This window comes from Cryptotermes secundus, unplaced genomic scaffold, assembly GCF_002891405.2.
Source record: "Cryptotermes secundus unplaced genomic scaffold, Csec_1.0 scaffold678, whole genome shotgun sequence".
Lineage (NCBI taxonomy): Eukaryota > Metazoa > Arthropoda > Insecta > Blattodea > Kalotermitidae > Cryptotermes > Cryptotermes secundus.
The window spans coordinates 186,144-211,584 of NW_019742973.1; the positions used below are offsets into that span (position 1 = coordinate 186,144).

General features: G+C 39.4%; 2 protein-coding genes across 10 annotated transcripts in view; one reads left to right on the forward strand and one right to left on the reverse strand.

Moving 5' to 3' along the window:
- LOC111873627 (bromodomain-containing protein 2) overlaps window positions 1-25,441 on the reverse strand; it is a 139,887-nt gene that overhangs the window by 112,306 nt on the left and 2,140 nt on the right. The window contains exon 1 of one of the 9 annotated variants that reach the window (XM_023868515.2): window positions 3,737-3,970. The exons of 1 other annotated variant lie outside the window; for it this stretch is intronic. The gene's annotated coding sequence lies outside the window, so the exon portion shown is untranslated. 7 more of the 9 variants (XM_023868512.2, XM_023868516.2, XM_023868522.2 and 4 more) reach the window with 7 other exon arrangements.
- Window positions 4,171-23,547, forward strand: LOC111873628 (protein will die slowly). Its single transcript, XM_023868523.1, has 8 exons — window positions 4,171-4,720; window positions 7,069-7,165; window positions 10,924-11,087; window positions 11,163-11,252; window positions 11,337-11,476; window positions 16,576-16,807; window positions 16,893-16,980; window positions 22,294-23,547. Exons 1-8 carry the CDS (start codon window positions 4,604-4,606, stop codon window positions 22,392-22,394), a joined length of 1,029 nt encoding a protein of 342 aa, XP_023724291.1. The 5' UTR covers window positions 4,171-4,603; the 3' UTR covers window positions 22,395-23,547.

Here is a 25,441-nt window from a genome sequence, read left to right on the forward strand (position 1 = left end):
ACTTCATAAGTGGTACATGAAACTCTTCAGACGCCTTTTGAATGCGACAGTGGTAAATGCCATGATAATTTATAACAAGAATCAGGAAAGACTGACAGACCACTTAGCATTCAGAGTAAATCTGGTAGAAGGGTTGCTGTTGAAGTTTACGGACCAGGAGCAGGCAGCACGTAGAGTACAAGGTCGACGTCATTCATCAGATAACACCATCCCCCGGCTTCGTGAAAGACATTTTATTAATAAAATTCCCCCATCAGGAAAAAAGGCTAGACCACAAAGGCGATGTGTAGTGTGTACAAAAAACAAAAGAAGAAAAGAAACCGTGTACTGGTGCAGTGATTGTGATGTTGGGCTATGTATTGACCAGTGTTTTCACGATTACCACACCAAACTCAACTTTTAGCAGTTCGAGTGAGTAAAAAAATATTATTTATCATAATTATATTAAACAATATATACATAGGTTTGTTCTTCGTTTCATTATGAATATTTCTGTGAAAATTTTATCTCAATATACCCATTTTTGCGAGAGTTACTAAATTTTTCATGGTTAAGTGCATTTTTCTGTTTAATAATTAAATACCCCGTCGGTTTGGCGGTAGGAAAAGATTTAAATACTATCCGTTGCGGAAGGGTTAATATGAGGCCAATTTTACAGGAACAGCTACTCCAAGAGGCTGAACAAATAGTACTGGCTATGGTAAAATATTTCACCATACAAGATACATTCTCTGATTAGATGACCTACAAGCTATTCTCTTCCATATAAAAAATTCTTATCCATGTATAATTTCCACATTAATAGCACATAATCTGAGAAAATATTCAAAGTGTATACATGTTTTATAGTCAGGTCTTGTGCTCATATTCTTCAACAGAATCATTCATTACGGCTCCCAATGGTCACATTTGTGAGAAAACATTACAAAATTGCAATGGGGTTGGTGTCCTCAATCATGGTTCATATAACACAAAATGATGATGGAAAAGCACAAAATATACAACACTTTCAAGGATACATACTACATGCTGAAAGTCAGGCATGACAGATCAGTACTTCTTCCTACGGCAGCACCAGCCCAGATGAAACCAGTAAAGAAAGAAATTTTCCTCATCCTAACCTTTTGTTTCCATTCTTCCTCTCTCACATACTATAATCATGTAAAAATGTGTCTCAAGATTTTGAAATGATTACATGCTTACAGACCCCCCCTAAATAAAAAGAATGGTTTTTGGTTTCTAGCGTTTGCCTATGTACTGACATGACCCTTGCTACCCATCAGAAAGGTTGGACAACTTTTAATCACATTTGGTATTTAAGAGTTTGTTCATTATATGATGGTGCTTGGCTCACATTAACTTCTAGGTCCAAATATTTGAGCCCACGTCGTTAACTCAATTCTGTAGACTAAACTTGCACATTGTGCACTATCCCTATTATTATTATTATTATCTCTTGTCACAGGTTTATTTCCTGGTATTCCTTTTCTTGAACCACTGATGCACCTCACCACTCAGGCTTCAAGCTTCACACTGTAGCACTTTCCGTAGTATGTGTGATGTTCCCAGGATAGCTGTTTTTTTGCAGTGAATCTATGGAGTGCTTACCAGGAATTAGTTCCAAATATTTTCTCAACCCTCTCGTGACTGTACCTGTGGCTCCAATAATTACTGGTATCACAAAACATTTCATGTTCCACATTCGCTGAATTTNTATTGAATATATGAGCCCTTCACATGGGCCCAAAACCAAAAATGCCTCCAAGAATTTAATTAAACTGCAGAATTCAAGTAACTAAAGCTGCACGATACCATCACCAAAACAGCAGTATGCACACTATGAGCCCAAACACAAATTGTCAAGTTTCTCAATACGCATGGTTGGATATTTATTTCTTGACAGTAGCAGGTCGAGATCACCCATGATATGAAATGAGATTTGTCCCTGCTTGGCCAATTTAAGCACTACACCATGAAGACATATGTCAGGTACGGGAGAGTGACTGTATGGATTTTCTTGACCTCAGCACTAACTGGTTAGTGGTTAACTTCATGATCCAGCCACTTCACCCCTGGTGGAAAAGCCTCCAGTACCCAGTGGATAGGAGGCTGGGCCTGAGACCCAGTCTGGATGTGGATAAAATTCTTGACTCTACCGGGACTTGAACTCCGACTCCTTGGTCATCCAGGCTGTAGCCAGTCACTATACCAATTGCGCAAATATTACTTCTTAAACAAATGTTACAGTGCATGCATGTCCAAACTTGTTTATACAATGATCAACAACAAACTCTGAATCACCATCAATTTTGCTTCCAAGTTTCAGCAGTCATATTCTTTCATATTGGAAAATGTGTGATATCTTTGCACTGATTGATTTTTCAGTGCACGGAAACCAACCTAATGATAATGCAAACCAAGAACCCGTAACACTCAAGTCCAACAAAAAAGTTACAAAACAACCTATCATGCCTTTATTTCAAAACAAGCCTTGCCCTCCAAACTTCACAGCAATTATACATACGCCAGCAATACTTGCTACACCCAAATCATGTAACAGCCTCATGAATGATGTCATATACAATGTAAAAAGCATGCATCAGAAAGATCACTTGAGGGCGAATATACAACAAAGAAAAAATAACAGCAGCACACATGATTCTTGGCCCCAACTATGAATAAAATTGGACCACAAAGTCAAGAAGCTCTCCTGCAGTTTAACAATAAATAACTGCTGGGATTAATATTTCACTTCAATTTCAGCAACACCTTAGTTTGCCTATATAAATAAAATCAACTGGTCACCACTCACATAACCTTGGAAACATAACAAGAATTTCACTTCATAAGCGCAGTCAATGTCGTCTCCTCTATTATGTATATGCCACCCTTGAGCAACCAGAATATAACTGGGGCAACCTAACCTATAAGCTTCAGCATCTCATAAACCAACATGGCACTGACATTTGGGCATTACCTTATCAAATTTGTAACACAAAATCTAAGTTACTCTATCCAAACAGACAGTAAAAAATCATGTAGGCAAATATATTACCACTGGAAGGCTGAGTTGGGGGTGGGGGGTGGGGGCTAGAATAATGAAAGCATTCCAATTAGCATCAGGCGCCCAATCAACTGGGCTTCACAAGCTCACGTCACTAAACACAAATACATAACTATACATAACAGCACCGTGACAAGAGCCTGAGAGCATTTTGGGCTTCTTACTGATACATGGATCTGAAACTGCTATACCAGTCAATGCGTCGCTTAAGCCTGGTTATACGCCGGAAAGTGTCGAAATGGATCCTTACAGTCAAAACACCGGCATTTATATGTCATTCAGATCCACATTTTACATATACAAATATATATTAGTTTATTCTGGTTCTCTGTTTTCGTTCCAAGCTCCTTCAACATGGCGGGTTCCCCTTTCAGTGAAGAAAGCCGAGAGGCCTACAATTCCTTCCAAACCTACCATTTATCCCTGCTTTCATGCATCACAATTATTATAACAACTTAATCCAGTGGTACCGACAGATACGGAGAACCACCTACCTTTATGTTGGAGATGGATTTCAATGGTAAATTTTGCAAAACACTACACTACGCCTCTCCCGAAGCTTTTGCTTGATGTTATTATGGCCGTCTTCCCTGCGACTGGGGAACCCACTCACTGATAAAAACTCAGAACTTCAGATTATGTCTATAAATATGGCAAGAATTATGTTAGTACCATGCACTGGAGTCTGAAGACGATTTCTTGTTGCCTTGCAGAGCCGGATGCTTTTCGATGCCCATGATGATACCAGATCTCAAAACTAACGATCGCACTCCACACAAACAGCAATGGCTACGCAACTACTCCAACGGGTTTGAGTGGTGAAAAATCCTTTGAAAGTTCGAACGCTGTGATTGGTCCATTCATGTCACATGATCTTTGAGCTCTTCAATTTCAACATATTTTACAATGTTCCACTGCATATTTTTAACTCAAACGTTCAATACACTACATCAGGTACAAGCACCACCCTGCTGAGACCAAATTTGAAACAATATATACCAACAATTTTGTATTGTCTCGCACATTTCATTGCAGCGTCCCTTGGCCGGCCCACTATAAGCTGTATAAATCACGTGATCTTGAGCGGTGCATGCTGGGTAAGCAATGCAAGCTGGTTTGGAATTGTGAGTGTGTGTGTTACTGGTGATTAAAGATACATTGTTATTAGAGTATTAACAAGAATTCTTGAAAGTACGGTAGGTCATGTAAAATATTATTGATGATTTGATGTTAATTAGCTTGGACGAGACATACAAGCGGTTTCTCAGTTTTGTAAAATACAGTGTGCACCCTGCGCGATCCATAAACTTTCTTCACCCTCAAAGAGGAGAATGAGGTAGACATTATTCGTCAGCAGTTATAATATGTGTGGAAGTATTACTTACTTAGTTCGTATATGATTTCAAGTTTCACGCTTCTGTTTCACTTGTGAGTGCAGCGTGTTTACGTTACACAGAGGAAACTTATTTCAAGAACCCTAACTTACATGGTAAAAATATAGTTTTGTTTGCCGGTATAGACTAGACTTCATGACAAACAATGGTACCATTAGGACCAACACCTATTCATTCTCAACCAGCCGCAAATAATACACCGTCGGCCCCGACTGCTCTGAATTCTTCTGGTGGAGGTTCAACTAAATCAAATTCGAGTGTGGTATGTATTATTCTTCAGTAGCCTCCAAGGTATTCATGCTTTATGCCTGGAATAATAGATTAAATAGTCCAGATTTCTTCAGAATGGATTATCTGAAATACATGCTATAATACACAGGAGAGTAATGTTTATTATTAGTCTTAAATTAGTTTGTTCTGTGCTAAGCAGTATATAATTTTGAGATAGTTCCATTGTGTTAAAAGACAACCCCTCCCACAGCTAGAGATGTTATAGGGGTAAATGGAAGAACTCTTATATGTATGTACCTTACACTCACTTCTGACATTCTTTGTGCTCTACTCACATAAGTCTGTCTCATTCAAACATCAGATTTGTAAGATGTGAAAATGGAATTTACAAAATAAATTCATATTATATATACATACTGAAATACATGCACCAACAAATTCCTACATGTCATATGCTTATAGTGAGTTTTCTTGTGGATGCACCCACAAATCGTTAAATCTCTGTGGCAGAAGAGTCTAATAATGTCCTGTGAAGTAGGGCATGCAGAAATTCAGACTGCTGGTGGAAACTGCATGATATGCTGTTATTTTGCAAGCATTCCTGTACATTTTCACAGCAAATGAATTTCTTGGGAAACAGCTTAAAGCATACATGGATCCCACTGTGGTAACAGAGTCTTGTTGGGAGAATGCATACTACTATTCTTAGACAAACTGGTGGAACATCTGCTCCACATACCTTCCAGAACCAGTTATGTCCTAAAGTACAATTACTCCATATATTCTGCTTGTATTCACACCATACCTAGTACTGAATTTTGAATCATGCAGTGGAACCTCACATATTTCTTGGATTGTGCAAGATCCATTATGTACCATTTTGTGATTTACCTACCTGTATAAGTAAGATTAACCCTCATCAGAAAATAAAGTCAGGTAAGGATTTATAATCATTGTGAACAAACTGAACAGTTACTAAATATATGTTGTTAACAGGATCACATGGTTACATTTCTTGCACTACTAAATCCATGGAGCTGAGCCCTTCTTGAGAAGCCAACAGTTGCTCAGCCACTCAAGAATTTCCCTACATTTTGTGGAACACAGAGGCTCATTACCATGTATACAAAAGCCTTCCACTGGTCATCATCCTGAGCCAGATCAAACCATATTCTTTCACTGATGTCTTCAATTTTTCCAGTTTGGGAAAGTTTTGTGGCAGTTTGTGCTGGCAATTTTGAAACTCTGCTCCCCCTTTGCAAAGCATCTTTGGGATTTGTAAGGAATATGTTTAGGCCTAGCAGTGATTTCATTCAGTTTCACTTCATTGGCCTTGCAACATTTCAGTGTGTTTTTTTTTTTCCTAGTAAAAACTGTTGTTGTATTTGCAATTCTATAAATATGTTCTGTGTGTGGAACTTTAACATCCTCATATTAAGGCAGGATTCTTATTTTTGTTACAGAAATACTTTTCTCATAGGTGTATTGAACATGACCACTGTGTATCATATGTGGCATTTCAACACAGGAAATAAAACAACTGAATGAATGATTGCTTATTGCACAGGTAAAGTGTAGTGACAGGAATTAAGCAAGTAGGCTGATTAAAATGCTTAAGTTTCACGTCTAGGCAATTCACTGGACTAAAACACATGTAACCCAATAAACAGGAACTGTCTGAGCGCCACTCACCAGTTGTGTTATCACATAAGTTTGCATGCATAGGGGATACTGATTCTTATATTTTGCCATTGAATTTAAAATGTGTTTTTGAGGTTTGTAACATGTGGTCATATGGGTTTTGTGCTCCTGCTTCATATTTGGGATGTCTCAAGTTCATATCTTAGTCTAGAGATTGGGCATCCTCACTGCGGTTTTTCATGATTGTGGTAAATTACACCATGTCCACTTCCTTCCACATCCCTTGCAGTTCATTGTACACTAATCATCCTTTCATTCTGTGCCATATAATAATATTTTAAAAGCATTGTTAAATAAAATGAAGAATTGACAAATGTAATGCATCCTAATGACCAGTGCCAAGGCATTGCCTTATGATGAGAATGCAAAGAAAGCCTATCCCATGACCATTCATGTTATTCAGTACCCACCTAAAGTTGCTGTTTCATAAATTTGATATACCAACAGAACAAGGATAAAAATACTAAAGCCAGCAGTTTGGTAATGTTGTCACATACAAGAAATGACTAAAGGAGACGTTTATGGATCCAGGATTGTTGTGGCAGCCCTAAAGTTTGGTTCATTCATGCAGAACTGCAGAATAACCATGTGTTGGAATGGTTGAGGGTCCTCCAGTTAACATCAATAATGTTTTAGTTCTTTCTATTTGAACAGCATTATTTACCTTGTCTGTTTTAGAAACCAAACTACACATTGAAGTTCACACTTGCGGGACACACCAAAGCAGTGTCATCTGTCAAGTTCAGCCCCAATGGAGAATGGCTTGCCAGTTCTTGTAAGTGTGAGCTGCAGCCACAATTATATATTTGTAGGTAACAGGAACTGCATACCATTCCCCAGAATAACCGTGGAATTAATTTTGTGATCTTCCTGAAATTCTGTAGAAGCTTGTGTGCCATTGTCTGTGGACAGCCTAAGCTCAGCCTCCGTTCGTAAAGAGTGATGCGACACACTGTGTAGTCTCATTTCAGAGATGTCAGATGTTGGATTTGTTATATATGTTAAAGCTATATGACCAAAATATTCTGTTAGTTTTGATGGAAACATTTATCTTAAATTTTTATTTTAAATGATAATTTTGAGTGTATTATGCTAGAGAGTAATTGTATTATGATGTAAACAAATATTGTCTTATAAGCCTTTTTGACAATTGCTTGACAGTACTAGCATGATAAATTGACACAATTCTGTATATGTAGGTAGGCTGAAAAGTAATGCACACATGCTTGTAGAGCGCGAACGAAAGACCTTCAGAAGCACGCCAGGTGGCATGTGGAAGTAACATTCCCCCTCAATATGCATGCGCAGGTTTGAGGTCGTTGCGTTCATCCAGTGTATTTCGAGAAGCGGAAGTAAAGAGACGTGTTCTAGTGCTATGTCAACGCGAGTTAAACAGCGTGCTGATATCGAATTCTTAACTGCTGAGAAAGTGACTCCTACTGAGATTCATCGTCGTTTAAAGGCTGTTTATGGTGACGATGCTGTTGATAGGTCTACTGTAAATCGATGGGTAATAAAATTTCGTGGTTGCGAGCCTGGAAAAGCCATAATTGTTGATGAAACACGCAGCAGACGTCCAATCACTGCCACAGACGATAATCATCGCAAACTCGTCGATTTGATTCAAACTGACTGGCGAATCACTCAAAAGCACATCGCAAACCATATTGGAATATCTAAGGAACGTGTCAGCTTCATTATTGAACAATTGGGATACCGTAAAATTTGTGCACGATGGGTACCACGCCATCTCACAGACGAGAACAAGCAGCGTTGATTGGAATGCTGCGAGCAACTTTTGCAGCGCTACCGTGACAAAGTAGACGACTTTCTTTTGAATATTGTGACAGGGGACGAGTCATGGGTCCATCGTTACGACCCGGAAGAGAAAAGACGGAGCGCTGAATATCAACATCCATTTTCTCATCAGGCGAAAAAGTTCAAAACACAACCATCTGCCAAAAAACTTCTTTTGACTGTGTTTTGGGATGCTCATCGAGTTTATGTGACCGATTTTCTGGAACGAGGGGCAACGGTAAATTCTTCTCAGTACATACAGACTCTAAAACACCTCCAGCGTCGAGTTTGTCGTGTTAAGAGGCAGCCTGGCGCCACTAATCTTGCAACATGACAACGCTCGTCCACACACCTCGCGCGCAACTGAAGAGGCTCTGTGAAACCTGAAGTTTGAACCGATTCCACACCCTCCTTATTCTCCCGATCTTGCGCCTTGCGATTTTTTTTTTCCCTCTACTCAAGAGAGACCTCAAGGGTAATCATTACACCTCGGACGATGAGGTGAAGGCAGCTGTCAAGTCCTGGATTCAAGAAAAGTCGGAAGAATTTTTCAGTGACGGAATGAAAAAACTTGTTACACGTTGGGAGAAATGTGTTAGCCTTAACGGTGACTATGTTGAAAAATAAATATATGCTTTTGAAACTTAAGAATTGTACTTTAATGTACTTTTTGCCCGATCTTGCTATTTGTTTTTGTTCGCGCTCTACAAGCATGTGTGCATTACTTTTCAGCCTACCCACGTATAAGGCTTTAGCCTACTATAGATATAATGGAATAAGGAAGAAATAATAATAATAATACTAAGCAAGTAACCTGCAAGAAGCAGGTGACAGGAAGGTTCAGTTTGTGACCTGTTTGTTGATGCATACTGCTCGGCATTTTGTTCTTTGGCTATGAAGATGGAAGCAGCGTGTTCCTCAAAACCACTAATGAACTTCTACTGTACTATATAGCATTGCATTCCAGAACAGTACATAATTACAGTGACCACTTATAACCGCCCACAAGCCTAAATGGTATTTTATTGAGAGTTATTCTCAATATTTTATAATAATTACGCAGAGTGTGACATAGCCCACCTCTTGCACACACGAAGCTGCCTGTTTCACAGATGGACCACACACACAAAAACTCCAGATGGCCCCCTGGTGATTTAGTTCAGCATTTCTTGGAATTTTGGTTCCAGAGTCGCTCGGCGACTCACTTTGGAAATTTGACTCTTGACAGTTTCTGCTAGTCTTAAGTCACACGAAGGCGTGCCAGGAGGGGACGCTATGGCCAGCATACATCATTACCTTTCAAAAGTTACGTTAGGTCATTAAAGAAAAAAATTTGCCTCTAGAGTAAAAATGATTGGAAGTAGCGGATTCAGAGTCAACTCCCTTATTTCAAATCTGACCAATCCTCAAAAGTCGAGGGTGTGACTTGGGAACTTCGCGGAAACTGGAAAGGCTCACATCTCTTCAGAAAAACAGTCTTCAAAAACTCATCAAACAGGCATCAAATAGTCTTCAAATACTCTTCAAACACTCTTCAAAAAAAAAAAAAAAAGTGGTGGTCCAGCTAGGAACAGTTGTAAGTGTCAGCACTTGGTGAATTGTGTATGTGAACTGTGTTTTGTTTTACACTTTCTTCACAAAGAATAAATTATACTCACATGCAAAGTGCTAGTGTATCATTAGACGCTTCTGCCTCCCTGTCTGAGCGAGGCCCGTACAAAAGATCCTGAGATAGTCTCATCTCTACCTTTTGAGGTAAAGAAAATTCACCTGTGTTCCTTTGGCAAAGAAGTATCAGCAACAGCCTCTGCAGGTGGAAGCCAGGTGAAGGAACAGGAAGGTAAAGGGGGACGGCGACAAGAAGGTGACACCCAACGTAAAGGGCACTATACAGAGAGAGCGGTTACAGAGGAGAGTAAGTGGCGCCCAACGCGTGGGGCGGTCAGACACTGTCAGAACCCGAAATCTTTAGCATCAGTCCATAACAATGAAGTGTCCAGAAATGTTAAAATCACATCATTCTCACCATGAATGAAAATAAAATGGCTGGTAAGGAAACACATATTTGGTAGAATGACCAAATTTTCTGTACATTACCCATTTTCTGTATTTTTTTTTTAGACATTTCAAAGACTAGGCTCTGTCTGGATTCCCAAGTAAAAAAAAAAACTGTTCTGATGGGCCAAATTAATAAAGCTAGTCCCTTCCTCCAGACAGTCCTGAGAGGGGACGGAATGTATCATTCTATTAACATACCATCATCACAAACTTTCAGATCTTTCATATTTGTCTCTTTTGATGCAGGGATGGATTGTAAGCGTGGGCTACACATTTTGCACAGAGCTTTTTGCATGCCTGTATGAAAAAGAAGACATGGCATGGCAGGAACTTTTAGGTTATGTTTGACACATTCTGAATATTGTATGTAAGCAGTAGTTGAAATTTTGAACTACATCTTTCACAAAGCTCATTACTTGTATATTGATTAATAATGTCACACACAGTATGCAGCTAGACACATCACATGTATTTATTGAGAGCAGAACTGGAGAATTCCTCAGCCATGGCTTCTTCCCTGCCATTTTTCAGTGTCTTTTTAATGTGTGGATCTGTCATTAATGGTAAATGACTCGCAGTCTGAATCACATAAATTACAGGTTCTTTATATCTGCAGAAAGTGCTGTGAGGGTTCAGTACCGTGCATTTATTGAATGTATCGACTGCTTTGTATTTCAGCTGCAGACAAGCTGATAAAGATTTGGGGAGCTTACGATGGAAAATTTGAGAAGACAATATCAGGTCATAAGCTTGGGATATCTGATGTAGCTTGGTCCAGTGACAGCAGACTACTTGTCAGTGCCTCCGATGACAAAACACTGAAGATATGGGAGCTGAGCTCAGTAAGTAGGCATCATAACAGCTCTGTCACTGTTCATGTTACAGAGTTGGGATTTAATGCAGGTATCTGTTTGCAGGGAAAGTGCCTCAAGACACTAAAGGGACACAGTAACTATGTGTTCTGCTGCAACTTCAACCCACAATCAAACCTCATTGTTTCTGGATCAGTAAGTGTCCATTTGTCACCTTATTATATAGAGGAACAAGATACTGCAGCATCGTACTGAAGAGCGGTGTATGTACTGTTTCAGTTTGATGAGAGTGTCCGCATCTGGGACGTGAGAACAGGAAAATGTCTTAAGACACTGCCAGCTCATTCAGACCCTGTCAGTGCTGTACACTTCAATAGAGATGGCTCTCTGATAGTCTCCAGCAGTTACGATGGACTCTGGTAAAGTGGCTTAACCCCCCACCCCACCCCTTAGCAGATGTTATGGATCTTAAAAAACATATTTCAGTGTTACGACAACCAATTGATTTCAAAGTGACAATTGCAAGTCACATAATCAAATGCACTGCAACAATCTGAACCATGGTGCTTAATGCTTTTTGTTACTCATGAAACCAGCTAATCTGAGATTTTCCATGGGTTTCCTCAAGCCCACTGGGATAGCACAGTACAGTAGATTCCAGCCACTTAATGCTTTTCCATATTCTTTTTATCATCTTCCCATCATTCAACACTATACATGATGAAAAAAATTCATGCTTAAGGTTTGTATATTGTGATTCCTTTCTAAAAAATAAGTTGAAAATATCACACAACATATGATATGTTGCAAAATAACAAAAAATGTTGAAGTGCAGATTCTACTCTGTTTAACATGTATTATATATTGCAGAGAGCGCAATACAAGAGATAGGAAGAACAAACATCAAGTAGCACCAAAATGAATAGCAATGTGGGATGTCGATGTATGAAGAGACAACCACTTGTTGAACTGTTCTATAATATTACAGTTGCACAGTATACACAGGTGAACTTGCGTTTGAAGAATTGAAGAATAACAACAATAGTGAACTCTGTAACGCCTTGAACGTTGTACTGAAACGCAAAACGGAACTAGAACTGTAGAGCTGTAAACTTCCACTCAGTGTATCTTCTTATATATAACATTGACACAGTGCATTGGATTCCTTAAAAATGTATTGCCTGAAGATGGTCCTGTGTGGCCAAAACATGTAGCGCATAAAAAATGTATATACATTTTATTAACATTTAAACATTTTAGTGAGTTAAATGTGGATTGGTATATCTAAATCTATATTGATATTGTTGCATTATAGAAGGAAGAAGACTACAAGTGATACTTCAATTCAACAGGATTCTGAAATATAATAATACTGTGATAACAATTTCATTTTGTTGTTTGTTTTTCTTACATTTAGACTACCAGAAAGAAATGAAAAAAAAGTGTAATTTGTACATATTCAAACTTGGATAAGCGCAGTGCAAACTGCATGAAATCTCAATGAAATATCAGTGAGGAAACAGTTAACAAGCACACAGTTCACCTTTGGTTCAAGAAGTTTTATAGTGGTGATCTAAGTCTTGAAGATGAAGAGGGTTGGGGACATTCACATTTGTTGACAGTGATCAATCGAGGGCCTTAGTGGAGGCCAACTAATGTCAAACTGTCCAAGAGATGGCACAGGAGCTTGACGTTTACTACAATGACTTTCCAGCTACTTAAGTCAAATCGGAAAAGTGAGAAAGCCCAACAAGTGGCTTCCACATGAATTCAGTGAAAATCAAATTGCTATGCTGTGTGATTCTCTTGTGCAACAAACCACTTCTCCATGGAACTGAGACGTGTGATAAAAAAGGGATCTTATACGATGACCACTGACAATCCTAACAGAGGCTTCACTATAATGAAGCACTGAAGTACTTCCCAAAGCTGAAGTTACTTCAGAAGAAGGTTATGCTCACTGTTTGGTGGCCTGCAGCTGGTGTAATGCAATACAGCTGTCTGAATCCAGGCAAGACCATTACTGCAGAGAGAAGTACTGTTGAGAAATTGATGAAATGCACTGGAAGTTAGAAAGCCAGCACTCAGTCAAAAAGTACCAGTCTTGCTTCATGATAACACCAAATGGCACATTTCCCAATGGACACTCCATAAACTGAATGAATTAAGCTACAAAATTCCCCTTATCTGCCTTGTTCACCAGACCTGTTGCCATCTAATTTCCACTTTTTCTAGTACCTGAAAAACTTCTTGCAGCAAAAATTTTCAGTAATCAAACAGAAGCAGAGAGCACCTTCAATGAATTTGTCAGCTCGAGGACCTCAGATTTCTACCAAAGTGGAATAATTAAATTTCTTTCCCATTGGTAAAAGTGTGTCAGTCGTAACTATTTCTGTTATGATAATCTAAAATTTAAGGTTGAAAACAAATTTATTTTGCAGCAGCCTAATACTTTACAAGGTACACGCCACCATCAAATGGGATAACATACTTCTCATAGCATGTTCTTGAGTTTACTCAAGACACAGTGCCCAGCAGGGGTCAGTTGTGATTGAATGATTATTGAATACACAAAACTAAAATTGCAACATGTTCTCAAGCTTCGGTACCTTTAATAGCTGAACTGATGTTCCTGCACAGGAGTACGTGCTGCGTTATCCTGGTCAGCATCACAAGATGCTAATGTATTTCAGTGACTGGAGCAGCATATCTGTGGCACAAGTGTAACGCGTGTGAGACACATGAATGCACGTCACGCATGGACTGTATGGACACCAGCCACTGAGATGCCGTGATTACAGCTGTGTGGAATGACAGCCATAGAGATCCTCATATGGTATCACACGACATCTGAGACTATTCTGACATGGTCAACGCAGTACTTCACAACAGTGAGTTACACTCATACTGCTGCTCATGGAGTACACATCTGTTTCCAGACAGTTGTCATCTATGGATGCAATCCTGCAAATAGCTGCAACATCAACACACTGTAGATGAGCTGTTTTTACATAGCATTCTGTGGACAGATGAAGCATGTTTATGTATGAGGGTATATTTACCATTGACAACAGTCACCCCTGGGCACAGGATAATTCTTGTGCTATCCATGAACATTGGTATCAAGCCTGCTTTGGCATCAGCATCTGGACTAAAATTAACGGAGAACATTGTCATGGTCCCATATACGCTGATAGGCTGACTGCTCAACAATATCATGATTTTCTGTAAACACTTACTGGGGATGCTTGAAGATGTGCCTCTAGCTTTGAGGCAGTGCTTATGGTTTCTGCATCATGGAGCTCTGCAGTGCATTATGGGAAGATGGATTGGATGTCAAGGGCTGATTGCGTGGCCATAACAGTTACTAGATCGAACTCCAGTGAATTTTTTCCTGTGGGGGACATCTGAAGGTGCTCATTTACACAGTTGTTCCCTGGACTATCAAAGCTCTCATGGCAGTACGTAACAGTAGTCAGTTCCAGCATGTTAAAGCGCATCACTGAGAATGCAATGTGGCACAGTGCCACCTGCCACTTCAAACACGTATTTGTCATCGAGGCACCCGTGGTTTGATCATTTCGTAGCTTGCATCATTTAATGGTAACATGTATCTTGAAAAGCAAATATCACAAGACATATGCCTTGCAGTATTTTTTACTTAATTTTAACAAGGAATCATTATAGAGTGTGTTCATGAATTTCATTTCATCCTGTATAATTATGCAGTTGATATGTACAGACTCCAAAAGAATTCAGGGAATTATCTTTTGAAGGTACAAAAAGTAACGTTTAATTTCACACTGTTGGGGATTCTTCATGGCTGCTCATCTCTGACCTAGTGTCATTGCCTAACTCTTGAACAGATTTTGTTCAGATTCAACACGCGAGAGTTTCACTGATGTGCCAGGCAGTTCAGATTTTCAGCCATATGATAAGTAACATGCTACTTTACATGAGGTAAAAAATGAACATTTCCAAGTATTCCATAAACCATTTCACAGGTTTCATTAGAATTTTATATTACACGCTGTTGTGCTGTCCAAATATGAATTGACCTCATTTTAACTTATACAGTTTTTCTTTTCATGATTAAATGTAATTTTTCCCATACAGAGGCAGCTTAGGATATCTCCACTGTAGCCCTCCAAGTTTTATAGGGCAACAATAATAGAAACCCAGTGCCTGGGAGTATAACTGGACTGCCCTGTCACTGGGGGCCATAAATACAGAGACCTGGTCCTCAAAATTAGGGGTTGGACATAAGGTTGCATAATTGTTGCAAAAACCAGATGGTCACATATCTGGCAGAATCATCTACGGAAGGCTGTGGCTCATAATGGGCCATTTTGCCAATGATGGTGGTGCTAATATGCCATTTATAAACAGGCCACAAGTAAGCTTACAGTGAGCTGCAAAGAATGTCATATGAAAACTTGTGTACTCTTTTCAATTTTGATTTATATGACTGAAACTGAATTTTGCCAAAGTAACTATGTTTGAGAAGAGAGTGTTATGAACTAAGACTGAGGCTTGGGAAAAACTACAAAATGGAATACTACCCACTTATACTAATTATATAATACTACCATGGCAGTTAAACAGTACATTTGCAATACACGTTGAAACAAGTATTCACTCGCTCACTTATGGAGCTGAGCCCTTCTTGAGAAGCTGCAGCTACTCAAGAACTTCCCAGCATTTTGTGGAACCCAAAGGTTCATTACCGTGTTCACAAGAGCCCTCCACTGGTTCCTATCCTGAGCCAGATTAATCATATCTCTCCAAGATCCATTTTAATATTGTCCACCTGCCTACATCGTGGTCTTCCCAGTGATCTCTTTCCTTCTGGCTTTCCCACCAATACCCTATATGAATTCCACTTCTACTCGTTTTGTGTTGCATGCCCTGCCAATCTCATCCTCCTTGACTTGATCATTCTAATTATACTTGGAGAAGAACAAGTTATGAAGCTCCTCTTTGTGCAGGTTTTTTCCAACTTCCCGTTGCTAATGGAAACGAAAAATACTAAAATATTATTTTCATATCCCCATGGTAATCACTTCAAAGAAATATTGCCATACTCATGTTATTTCAACCTTGCTCCCATATACCTAATCAGCAGTTAGGGGATGAATTTGTAGTTATGCATTGCAATAATGTTCTAATATATTTGATATGAGATTTTCAGAAGTTTGTAAACTCTCATAATATTGAAGTTCGTTATGATCTTCTGGGGTGTGACACCATGTAGTTTGGTAGAAGTTTACTCTTTTGGGTCACTATCATTAGAACCTCACATCACATACATTTGGGGGGGGGGGAGTACATTTTTTGGACACCAAAATGTAGATCGATAAAATGAATCCTGGATATAAAAACCAAGATATGAACTGGTTCTGGGTAGGGCAAAGAACAAGTGTTATGATGGTGATTCCTATACCATAAGAACAACTGAATAACTTTCAGACCATTCTACACTCCACTTCAAAGAGTTGGCTCTGTGTTTGCTTCACAGCCGAATATGGGACACAGCTTCAGGCCAGTGCCTAAAGACCCTAATAGATGATGACAATCCTCCCGTATCATTTGTGAAGTTCTCACCAAATGGCAAATATATTCTGGCGGCCACATTGGACAACACACTGAAACTGTGGGACTACAGCAAGGGCAAGTGCCTGAAGACTTACACTGGACACCGCAATGAGAAATACTGCATCTTTGCAAATTTCTCAGTGACAGGAGGGAAGGTGAGTGCAGACTCAAGCCTGTGCTACTGGTTCCTGTGCTTCACTCAATCTGACTTATATTGATTGTTTTTTCTGTTTGATGCAGTGGATTGTGTCGGGTTCAGAAGACAACTTTGTATACATTTGGAACCTGCAAACAAAAGAGGTGGTTCAGAAGCTGCAAGGACACACAGGTGAGGCAGTGCTTCCATCTGAGGAGAATGTAAGCAGCAGGTGCACTGTATAGCGACATATGGAATGTGCATGGAGAGGATCATAAAAAAAGGACTGACTTAGCTTTACTACTTCTCTGTTATTGAATGTACATAGGGTCAGTGATATTAGGCAGATAGAAAGACATGCAGCTGAGCCATTAGTACCTCATCCTAGCCCTTTTTAAGTTGAAATTGCTACTGCAAATTTGGAAAGGTAGTGATCAAATTCCAGCAGAACTTGTTCAAGCAGAAGGTGAAATATTACGTCCAAAATCCATAAGCTAATTAATTCCATTTAGAATAAGGAAAAATTGCCTAATCAGTGGAAGGAGTCTATTACTGCACCAGTTCACATGAAGGTCCATATACAGATGGGATCATTAACATGGGTTTTGATGTTAACAGATCAACTACTGATGAGATCTTTTGCATTCATCAGATATTGGAGAAAAAATGGGAGTACGAAGAGACAGTACATCTGCTATTCATAGCCTTCAAGAAAGCCTATGATTCAGTTAGAAGTATTGTACAGTATTCTGATAGTTTGGGGTACCCATGAAACTAGTTACGCTAATTAAAATGTTTAAACGAAAGATATAGTAAAGTCCATATAGGTAGACATTTGTCTAATAATTTTCCTATCCAGAATGGTCTAAAACAAGGAGACACTTTATCGCCACTCCTTTTCAACTTTGCTGTAGAATATGCCATTAGGAAGGTAGAGGGAAAGCAGGTGGGACTGAAATTAAATGGGACACATCAGCTGTTGGTCTGTGCTGATGATGTGAATCTACTGGGTGATAATGTAGATACCATAAAGAGGATAGACAAACACACAGGACTTTAATTCACGCTTGTAAAGAGGTTGGTCTAGAAGAAAACAGAGAGAACTAAGTATATGTTGCTGACTCATAACCAAAATGCAGGGAAAAATCATGACATAAAGATAGGTAACAGATGTTTTGAAAATGTGGCACAGTTCACATATTTGGGGATGACTATAACAAATCAAAATCTGGTTCAGGAGGACATTAAGAGGTGACTGAACTCACGTAATTCTTGCTACCATTCAGTCCAGAACCTTTTGTCTTCTCATCTGCTGTCCAAAAACATAAAAATTAGAATATACAAAACTATAATTTTGCCTGTGGTTCTATATGGGTGTGAAACTTGGTGGGAGGAAACTTAAGGGAGGAACATGGACTGATGGTGTTTGAGAACAGGGTGCTGAGGACAATATTTGGACAGAAGAGAGATGAAGTGGCAGGAAGTTGAAGAAAACTGCATAATGAAGAGCTTCATAACTTGTACTCTTCTCAAGGTACAATTAGAATGATCAAGTCAAGGAGGATGAGATTGGCAGGGCATGTAACATGAATGGGGGAGAAGAGGAATTCATATAGGATATTGGTGGGAAATCCAGAAGGAAAGAGATCAATGGGAAGACCAAGATGTAGGTAGGTGGACAATATTGAAATGGGATGGTAGGGGTGGTACAGAGTGGATTGATCTGTCTTAGGATAGGGACCAGTGGAGGGCTCTTGTGAACATGGTAATGAACCTTTGGGTTCCATAAAATGCTGGGAAGTTCTTGAGTAGCTGCACAACTGGCAGCTTCTCAAGATGGGCTCAGCTGTATGAGTGAGGTGAGCTTTACCTACCAACTCGGGCACACACAGCCTCCTGTCGCATGGGTACTGGGATCCCATTCCCTTAGCGGTAAAGCTGTAGTGCTCACGAGGCGCCCAGTTTAAATTTTGACTTAAACACTGACTATCCTGTTGAGATTTTGCATGGCTTATATTAATCTGTTCAGCTGAAAGCTGGAACTGCACCTTGAAGTCAGTTACAGCCATTTTCTGGCTTGCTTTAAGGTGCCATCCCAGTATTTGCTTGTAGGAACTGCAGGAAGTTGTGAAAACTTTACATCACTCAGGATACCTGGTTTCTGCAGGACATGGCACATACTGCTTGTCATTTTCTCTCAACTGCAATACTGATGATATCATTGCATGCTTTTATAGTGTGGACTTTCAGCAGGTGGATAGTATCCTTATTGAAGTAAATTCCTAAGTTTGTAAATAAGTGCTTCAGGACCTTTATAAAGAGTTTCAGGGATACTGATGGTGTACCTCGTATTTCAGAGAGAAAGAACAAAATGAGTAAGAGCACAGAAAACCAGTTTATGAGAATCAAAAGAAAAAGTGGGTGACGAGTGTATCTTTCTTCCTATACTATCGGTCCACCTTGTGAATGTAGATACTGTGATAAAATTGAAAAAAAACTGTCAAGATTACTTTTTAATTGTTTTGAAAGACTGATGACTTGCTTCAGAATGTGCACCTTGAGTGCCAAGCTCGTTAAGCACATTATATGGTGTGAAAAGGAGGCCCAGTAGAACCCTTAGACAGATTGGATATGCAGTTGTCATTTTCTGAACTCAGTGATGTTTAATAGTATTTGAGGTACCTCATAAAAATGAGCTGTGACTGCATGATAACAAAGTGTTGATGGTATTACCAGTACCAATAAATGTGGCATGATAGTGCAACAAAATTAAATATGATTTCACATTTCACTCATGTTGATTTTGGATATTTCTCTTGATAAAACAGAGGACCTAATACATGCAGGGTGTACCAAAAAGAATGCCAGGATCTGTAATTCCTGTAGCTTAGGAATTAAAATAGAGGATCTTGTTTGCTGTATTCATAATCTGAAACAGGTTTTCTTAACACACACAAACAAGAGGAAAAGTTGACTGTAAAACGCTTCTCAGTGAGCGGCATCTGTAGCTCTGCATACATTCCACATATCCACTTCTTGCCAGACACACTGTAAGTAACATATCCTTTTGTAACATTTGCAGTGATCTGTGCTAACAGTCCACCGAGCATACACACTCTTTGGCTGTACACCTGATCGTTCACATAGATAGTTGAACCTCTTCCCATTCATCGATCTGGGAAATTCTTGTTCAGTTATGAACATTGTGGGAAAAATTGATGTGTGCACCATCAACTTGAAAAATTGGTGTTGTTGAGCTATGGAAGAGCATAATTTTCCAACCTGTCTAGGAAAATGGGCCAGTGCCGCTTTTGTGTCGGTGCGCACCACATATTCTCTATAGGACTTGCTGTCATGTTCTAAATGGTTTCTGGAAAGCTCAGTGCCCCATTTGACACAGTTAAGTCAACTGGCACATCCAGAGATGTGGAATTTTGTCTCATTAGTGAAGACAGTATGACTTACGAAAGTACTGTTCTCTAATTCATATGCACGCGCTGCAAACTGTGATCTGAGTTGTCTGACACATGCTGCAAGTTTCTGGACTACCTTAATTTGTATGGTTTTAAATGAAGGCTCATCAGAAGAATTAGGTGGACAGCTGGTTGCAGCATCTGTAACTCTGCACATGCTTGGGATATCGCCTCCTCCAATCTCTGCACAGGAGTGTGCCTAACAGTCCACATCTTCATCATCTCTCAGAGGCCGCCCAGTAGAATGTCTTTCCCTTCTCCCCCTACACTGTCAGTCTCTCCAAATTACTCATACCATCTCCTAATGCTCTTGTCATCACTGAATTTGAATTGCTTCATATGACAACACAGTCTGTGCTGTACAGTAGATATCATACTGACCACGCAGAATATGCAATCAAAACTGATGGCCATTAACCACAGGTGTGATGCACACTGCAGAAATTAACATATCTGTTTTCATTCCTGAGTTATGGGCGATTGAAATCCTGGCATTCTTTTGGGTACACCCTGTGTGATACTGAATCATATCATATATCATACAGTATGATCACTGCAGGATGGCAGATGACAGTAGAGTTGTCATACTGTAGACATAGTAGTTTCCAAGATAGCATGTGGAAGTGATCATGACATGCAAAATACAGTTCATCTTGCTAACTAATAGTGGCAACCAATATTACAAAAGGAAATTTAACCTATAACTTTAGCATACATACTGGCAAAGCAGTGATCATGTGATGTGGGTAGTTTTCTGGATGACTGCATCTGAACACAGGACAGCACTGGAAAAGCTCCTTGTTTTAGTGTCTCCACATTCCTGTCGGATGTGTGATAGATTCTGAGAATAACTGGCACTGAGTACCACTATGTACCAAACAGAATGGCCGCCTTGTGTTCCTTCACATATGTTGGGCAGCTGAGTCCCCCAATGCAAATGCTGGGATGATAATACCTTGATCTGGCAGTAACCACTTTTCCTTTCAAATCGTTCCGAGTTCATCTCATCCTACCATCCATCTGATGCTGTATAGTCTCAGTCCTGTAAAACTGTTATTAATAGCCCATAAAACACATGCACCAAGATAAGTGAACTCCATGGTTCTTGATTTCTGTTTGCTGCAGATGTTTATAACAAAATGCAGTGTGTCTGGGGCATACTTCAAGGCTGGGAGAGGGGGTGGTGATTAAACAGTTGCACAAGCAGAGCCAGGAAGCATGACTAGTGTGTTGGCAAAATGTCGCGACATTCAAACTGGCCTCACTGTTAACTTGCACTTGAGCTCCTGTAACTGCCCAAAGACCTAAATATTGCAACTGCTTTAATTAAATTTCATGTTTCACTCTGTTTGCAGTTATGTGCATACATTCCCCATATCACAGACTACTGATATTATTAATGCCTTTTGGGGTTACAGTTGATAATTATTGTCACGTGTATGAGAGACTTAGATTTATTGGACTCTTTAATACAGCACATGACCACACTTTACAGTTCACCATTACATGCACATGCACACACCCATGTCCAGAGTCGCATCTTTACTAGCTGTTTGGTTGAAGCTTCTAACAACACTGGGTTCCTCCACTGTCCCTGGCCTCAGCCACCAGCTTCTTGCAGTGGCAGCTCACAAAGTCATAGATTTTTTGGCTTCCATGTTCTACGCCTCCAGTCCTTGCTGGCTGGTACCTATTTCATGACAACCTCCTGCTCTTCTGACTGCAGCTCCCCCAACTTGTCCCACTTGTAACACATCTCAGCATAGACTGTGTGGAAAACACCGCTCCTCATTGTAGTTCAATTGTTGCCTAGCAGACTACATGGAAAACACCATTCCTCTGTTGTTTGCAGTCCACTACCTAGCAACAGTTGCCATCTAGTGGTTTGTTTCACGGTCATTGCCTAGCAATGGGTATGGTGGCCACACTATCTTTGCAGACTGTCAAGGGCTTATTCACAGAACTTCCTTGTCTGCTACAAGTTTGCTCTTAATATTTCAAACTCCATGTAAGAAGCACTGATTTGTTTCAGACGTAGTACTCTGCACCTCCTGTCACCCCACAGAGAACATCATCGCTTCAGCTGCATTGGAAAACGACAAGACCATAAAACTATGGAAAAGTGACACATAACAAGGAGGTTACTGACAGTGTTGTGTATTTATTTGTGCTGCTAACAGACAAATTGAATACAGGAGAAGTACAGCTGATGAGCAAGACATGTATGAATGTGTTGGTTATGCTTCAGAAGTGAAACATTTGGACAAATTTTTTGTGCTGAAGGTTCCTGCAGGAGTTGCTAAATTGTAGCCATGATCATATGTCCATGATGGGACAAGAATTTGATGCAGATTTCCATGCTTTATTCCAGTGCCACTCCACTAATCTGTGGTGCAGTTTCGGTATACTTTTAGAGGTCCTTTCCTTCATTAAGTTCTGTAAGCTGCAATGTTTATGTTGCAAGTCTTCGTCAGAATTTGAAGTGTTTGCACATTCAGATGAAAACTTCTGACAAGATAAGAAAGCTACTCAGTTCTCAAAAATGCAATGCAGACAAGCCCACCCACAATAACAATATAGATAATAAAATTACAGAGCTCTTATAATCCCTACTGTACCAGCACTTTAATTAAGGTTTAAAATGCAGTGGCTAAATTAGAAACAGAATGTACATCATTACATTACATGAAAATATAAAATGTACTTTTATTTTAAATCCATAACAATTATTCTGCTCACACCTTTCTGTTCAAAATTGTTTCCTAATCAAGAGTACACACAATTCAAGTGAAAATGCAACAAGATACAGAACTGACTTAAGGTCTGTGCTGAATTGCAATTTACAGAGGTGCTGACAAAACTGTTTCCTGATGTGTGCTGTTTGTGATGGATGATCAATATATAATTCAGACTGAACATGGTTCCTCATAAGGTAATGTGTATGAGGAACTCTACGTAGCAGATTCCACATCTTTGATGAACTATGAAATGAAGAATTCTCTCCTCACATAAAATGTGAATGATATATGTACACATCAACATTCATGATGGCTTTGTGGCTAGCCATATCAGCTCATGATACTAAATTTTGTTGATTTTCTGAACAGTGATGTAGTAGTGTATTTTCTGGCTACATGTATAAATAATGCAGAAAAATACTGCTGATTTGTTTTTTTTATATATATATTTCTGTTCTACATATTTTAGCAGTGTTGCCTGGTTGACTGCAACAAGCAATGTCTCTTGTCTTATTTCCCTGTTCTCAATAAAGTATCCATAAGATTGTGTCTGTGTTCTCTTATCCCTTCAGTGTCTCAGAAATGAAGAAACTTGGGTCAAATATGCTACTTTTACATTTGATCAACAAATGGAAAGAATTCATTATTCAGTCCTAAAGTAGGTATTCTATAAAGCCACTCCCTGGTCCCAGTTCTTCCATTTGTGTTCATAATATGCAATCTTTGTCATTGCATTTTAAAAACTAATCTCTCTTACCCACACAGCTTAAAAAGGAAAAACAGTAGTTCACAGCACTGTGTAAGTACAGCTTGCAATCCTGTTACATAATCCAGTGACATGTAATTTTCATGCTTGGCATTGCCATTAAATGTGTTGGCACAGTAAAAGAAATGGGGGCACGTGGCAGCATGGTTGAGGCACTATGCTACAAGCTGGAAGGTTGCGGGATCGAATCCTGATGAGGTTGATTTTTCAATTGACCTAATCCTTCCAGCCACACTATTATGGCCCTAGAGTACACTCAGCCTTTTAACAGAAATGAGTACACAGGAATATTCCTTGAGGTAAAGGGCAGCCAGCACGTAAGGCTGACAACCTCACCGCCACCTGGGAGCCTCCATGGCCTGTCGCAGCAAAACATTTACTTTTACTTTTAGCACAGTAAAATAAGTGCTCAGTTGAATACAAGAAGTGTGTAATTATTCTAGAGAGCAGTCCACTAGAGGTGGGGTAATAATATTAAAATGTATTTTAGGGAGCTGGATTATGAGGATGAGACCTAGCTCAGGATCAAGTTCCAAAACTATAATTTTGTCACCTGTGTTTAAGCAGTCAGATATGACGCAGATGCTAGCTACACAGGTAAGCTATGAAGTGCACAAACTGACCCATGGGAAGTCTTAGCTACATTAGACTGCATTCAGTTCAAATAGCATTCCATGTGGACCTTTTGATAACCTAAAAAATATGAATTACAGTATCTCACTCAGAAAACAGTTTATATAATCCAACATTTCTGGAACAAGTCCATCTAAGTAGCAGAATATTATAGGCTAATAAGATACATGTACCTGATAAGGCATGTGGAAGCAAGCAGTCATGGCATACTGAGATAAACCACAATCAGCTTTCAAGATTGATGGTAGTTCCAAACATGACATCTGAAAATTTCATGTTCTGACCAGTAAGTTACAGGACTTCAGAGCGTAATAAATGTGTGTGGGGGAAACCCTCTGGCTGTACATCACAAGTCTTCATACATAGCTAACTAAGCCACAAGAAAATTATGTACTCATTTTACGCTTTGTAATCTTCACAATTTAGAAAAACTGTTTTCTTATTAAACACATGAAACATACAAAAAGATATATGCAAGTACAAAAAACGTAAAGTTGCTACATTCACGAATTCAAAATACTCATATTCAGCTTAGCAATTGGTATGTATGGCTTAATTCATTACCTCATAATAAAGTGAGAGTCCCACAGATGGACAATGATCTGTCTTCTCATAACAAAGAGAGAGACAATGATCTATCACCTCATAATGAAGAGAAGAAGGCCATGGACAATGTTGCCCTGTAATGAAAAGTTCCCCAAGTCTTTGTCCAACTGCAGTTCAAGATAACTCTTTTTTTCTTTCACCTCTGATAATTTTCCACTTTGAGGTCATCTAAACTGTTCTGTAAATAGTACCACCTGCATATACATACAGTTTCTACTGACTATTCATATAAGCACCAGTGTACTTCACGTAAGGTGGAGGTGTTTTATCAGCAGACAGAAGCTTTGCAAACTTGTAATATCTAAATAGCTACTGTATCATTTAGCATACTTACTTACTCATGGAGTTGAGCCCTTCTGGAGGAGCCGCCAATTCTGCAGCTGCTCAATTTCCCAGTATTTCATGGAACCTGAAGGTTCATTACCGTGTTCACAAGA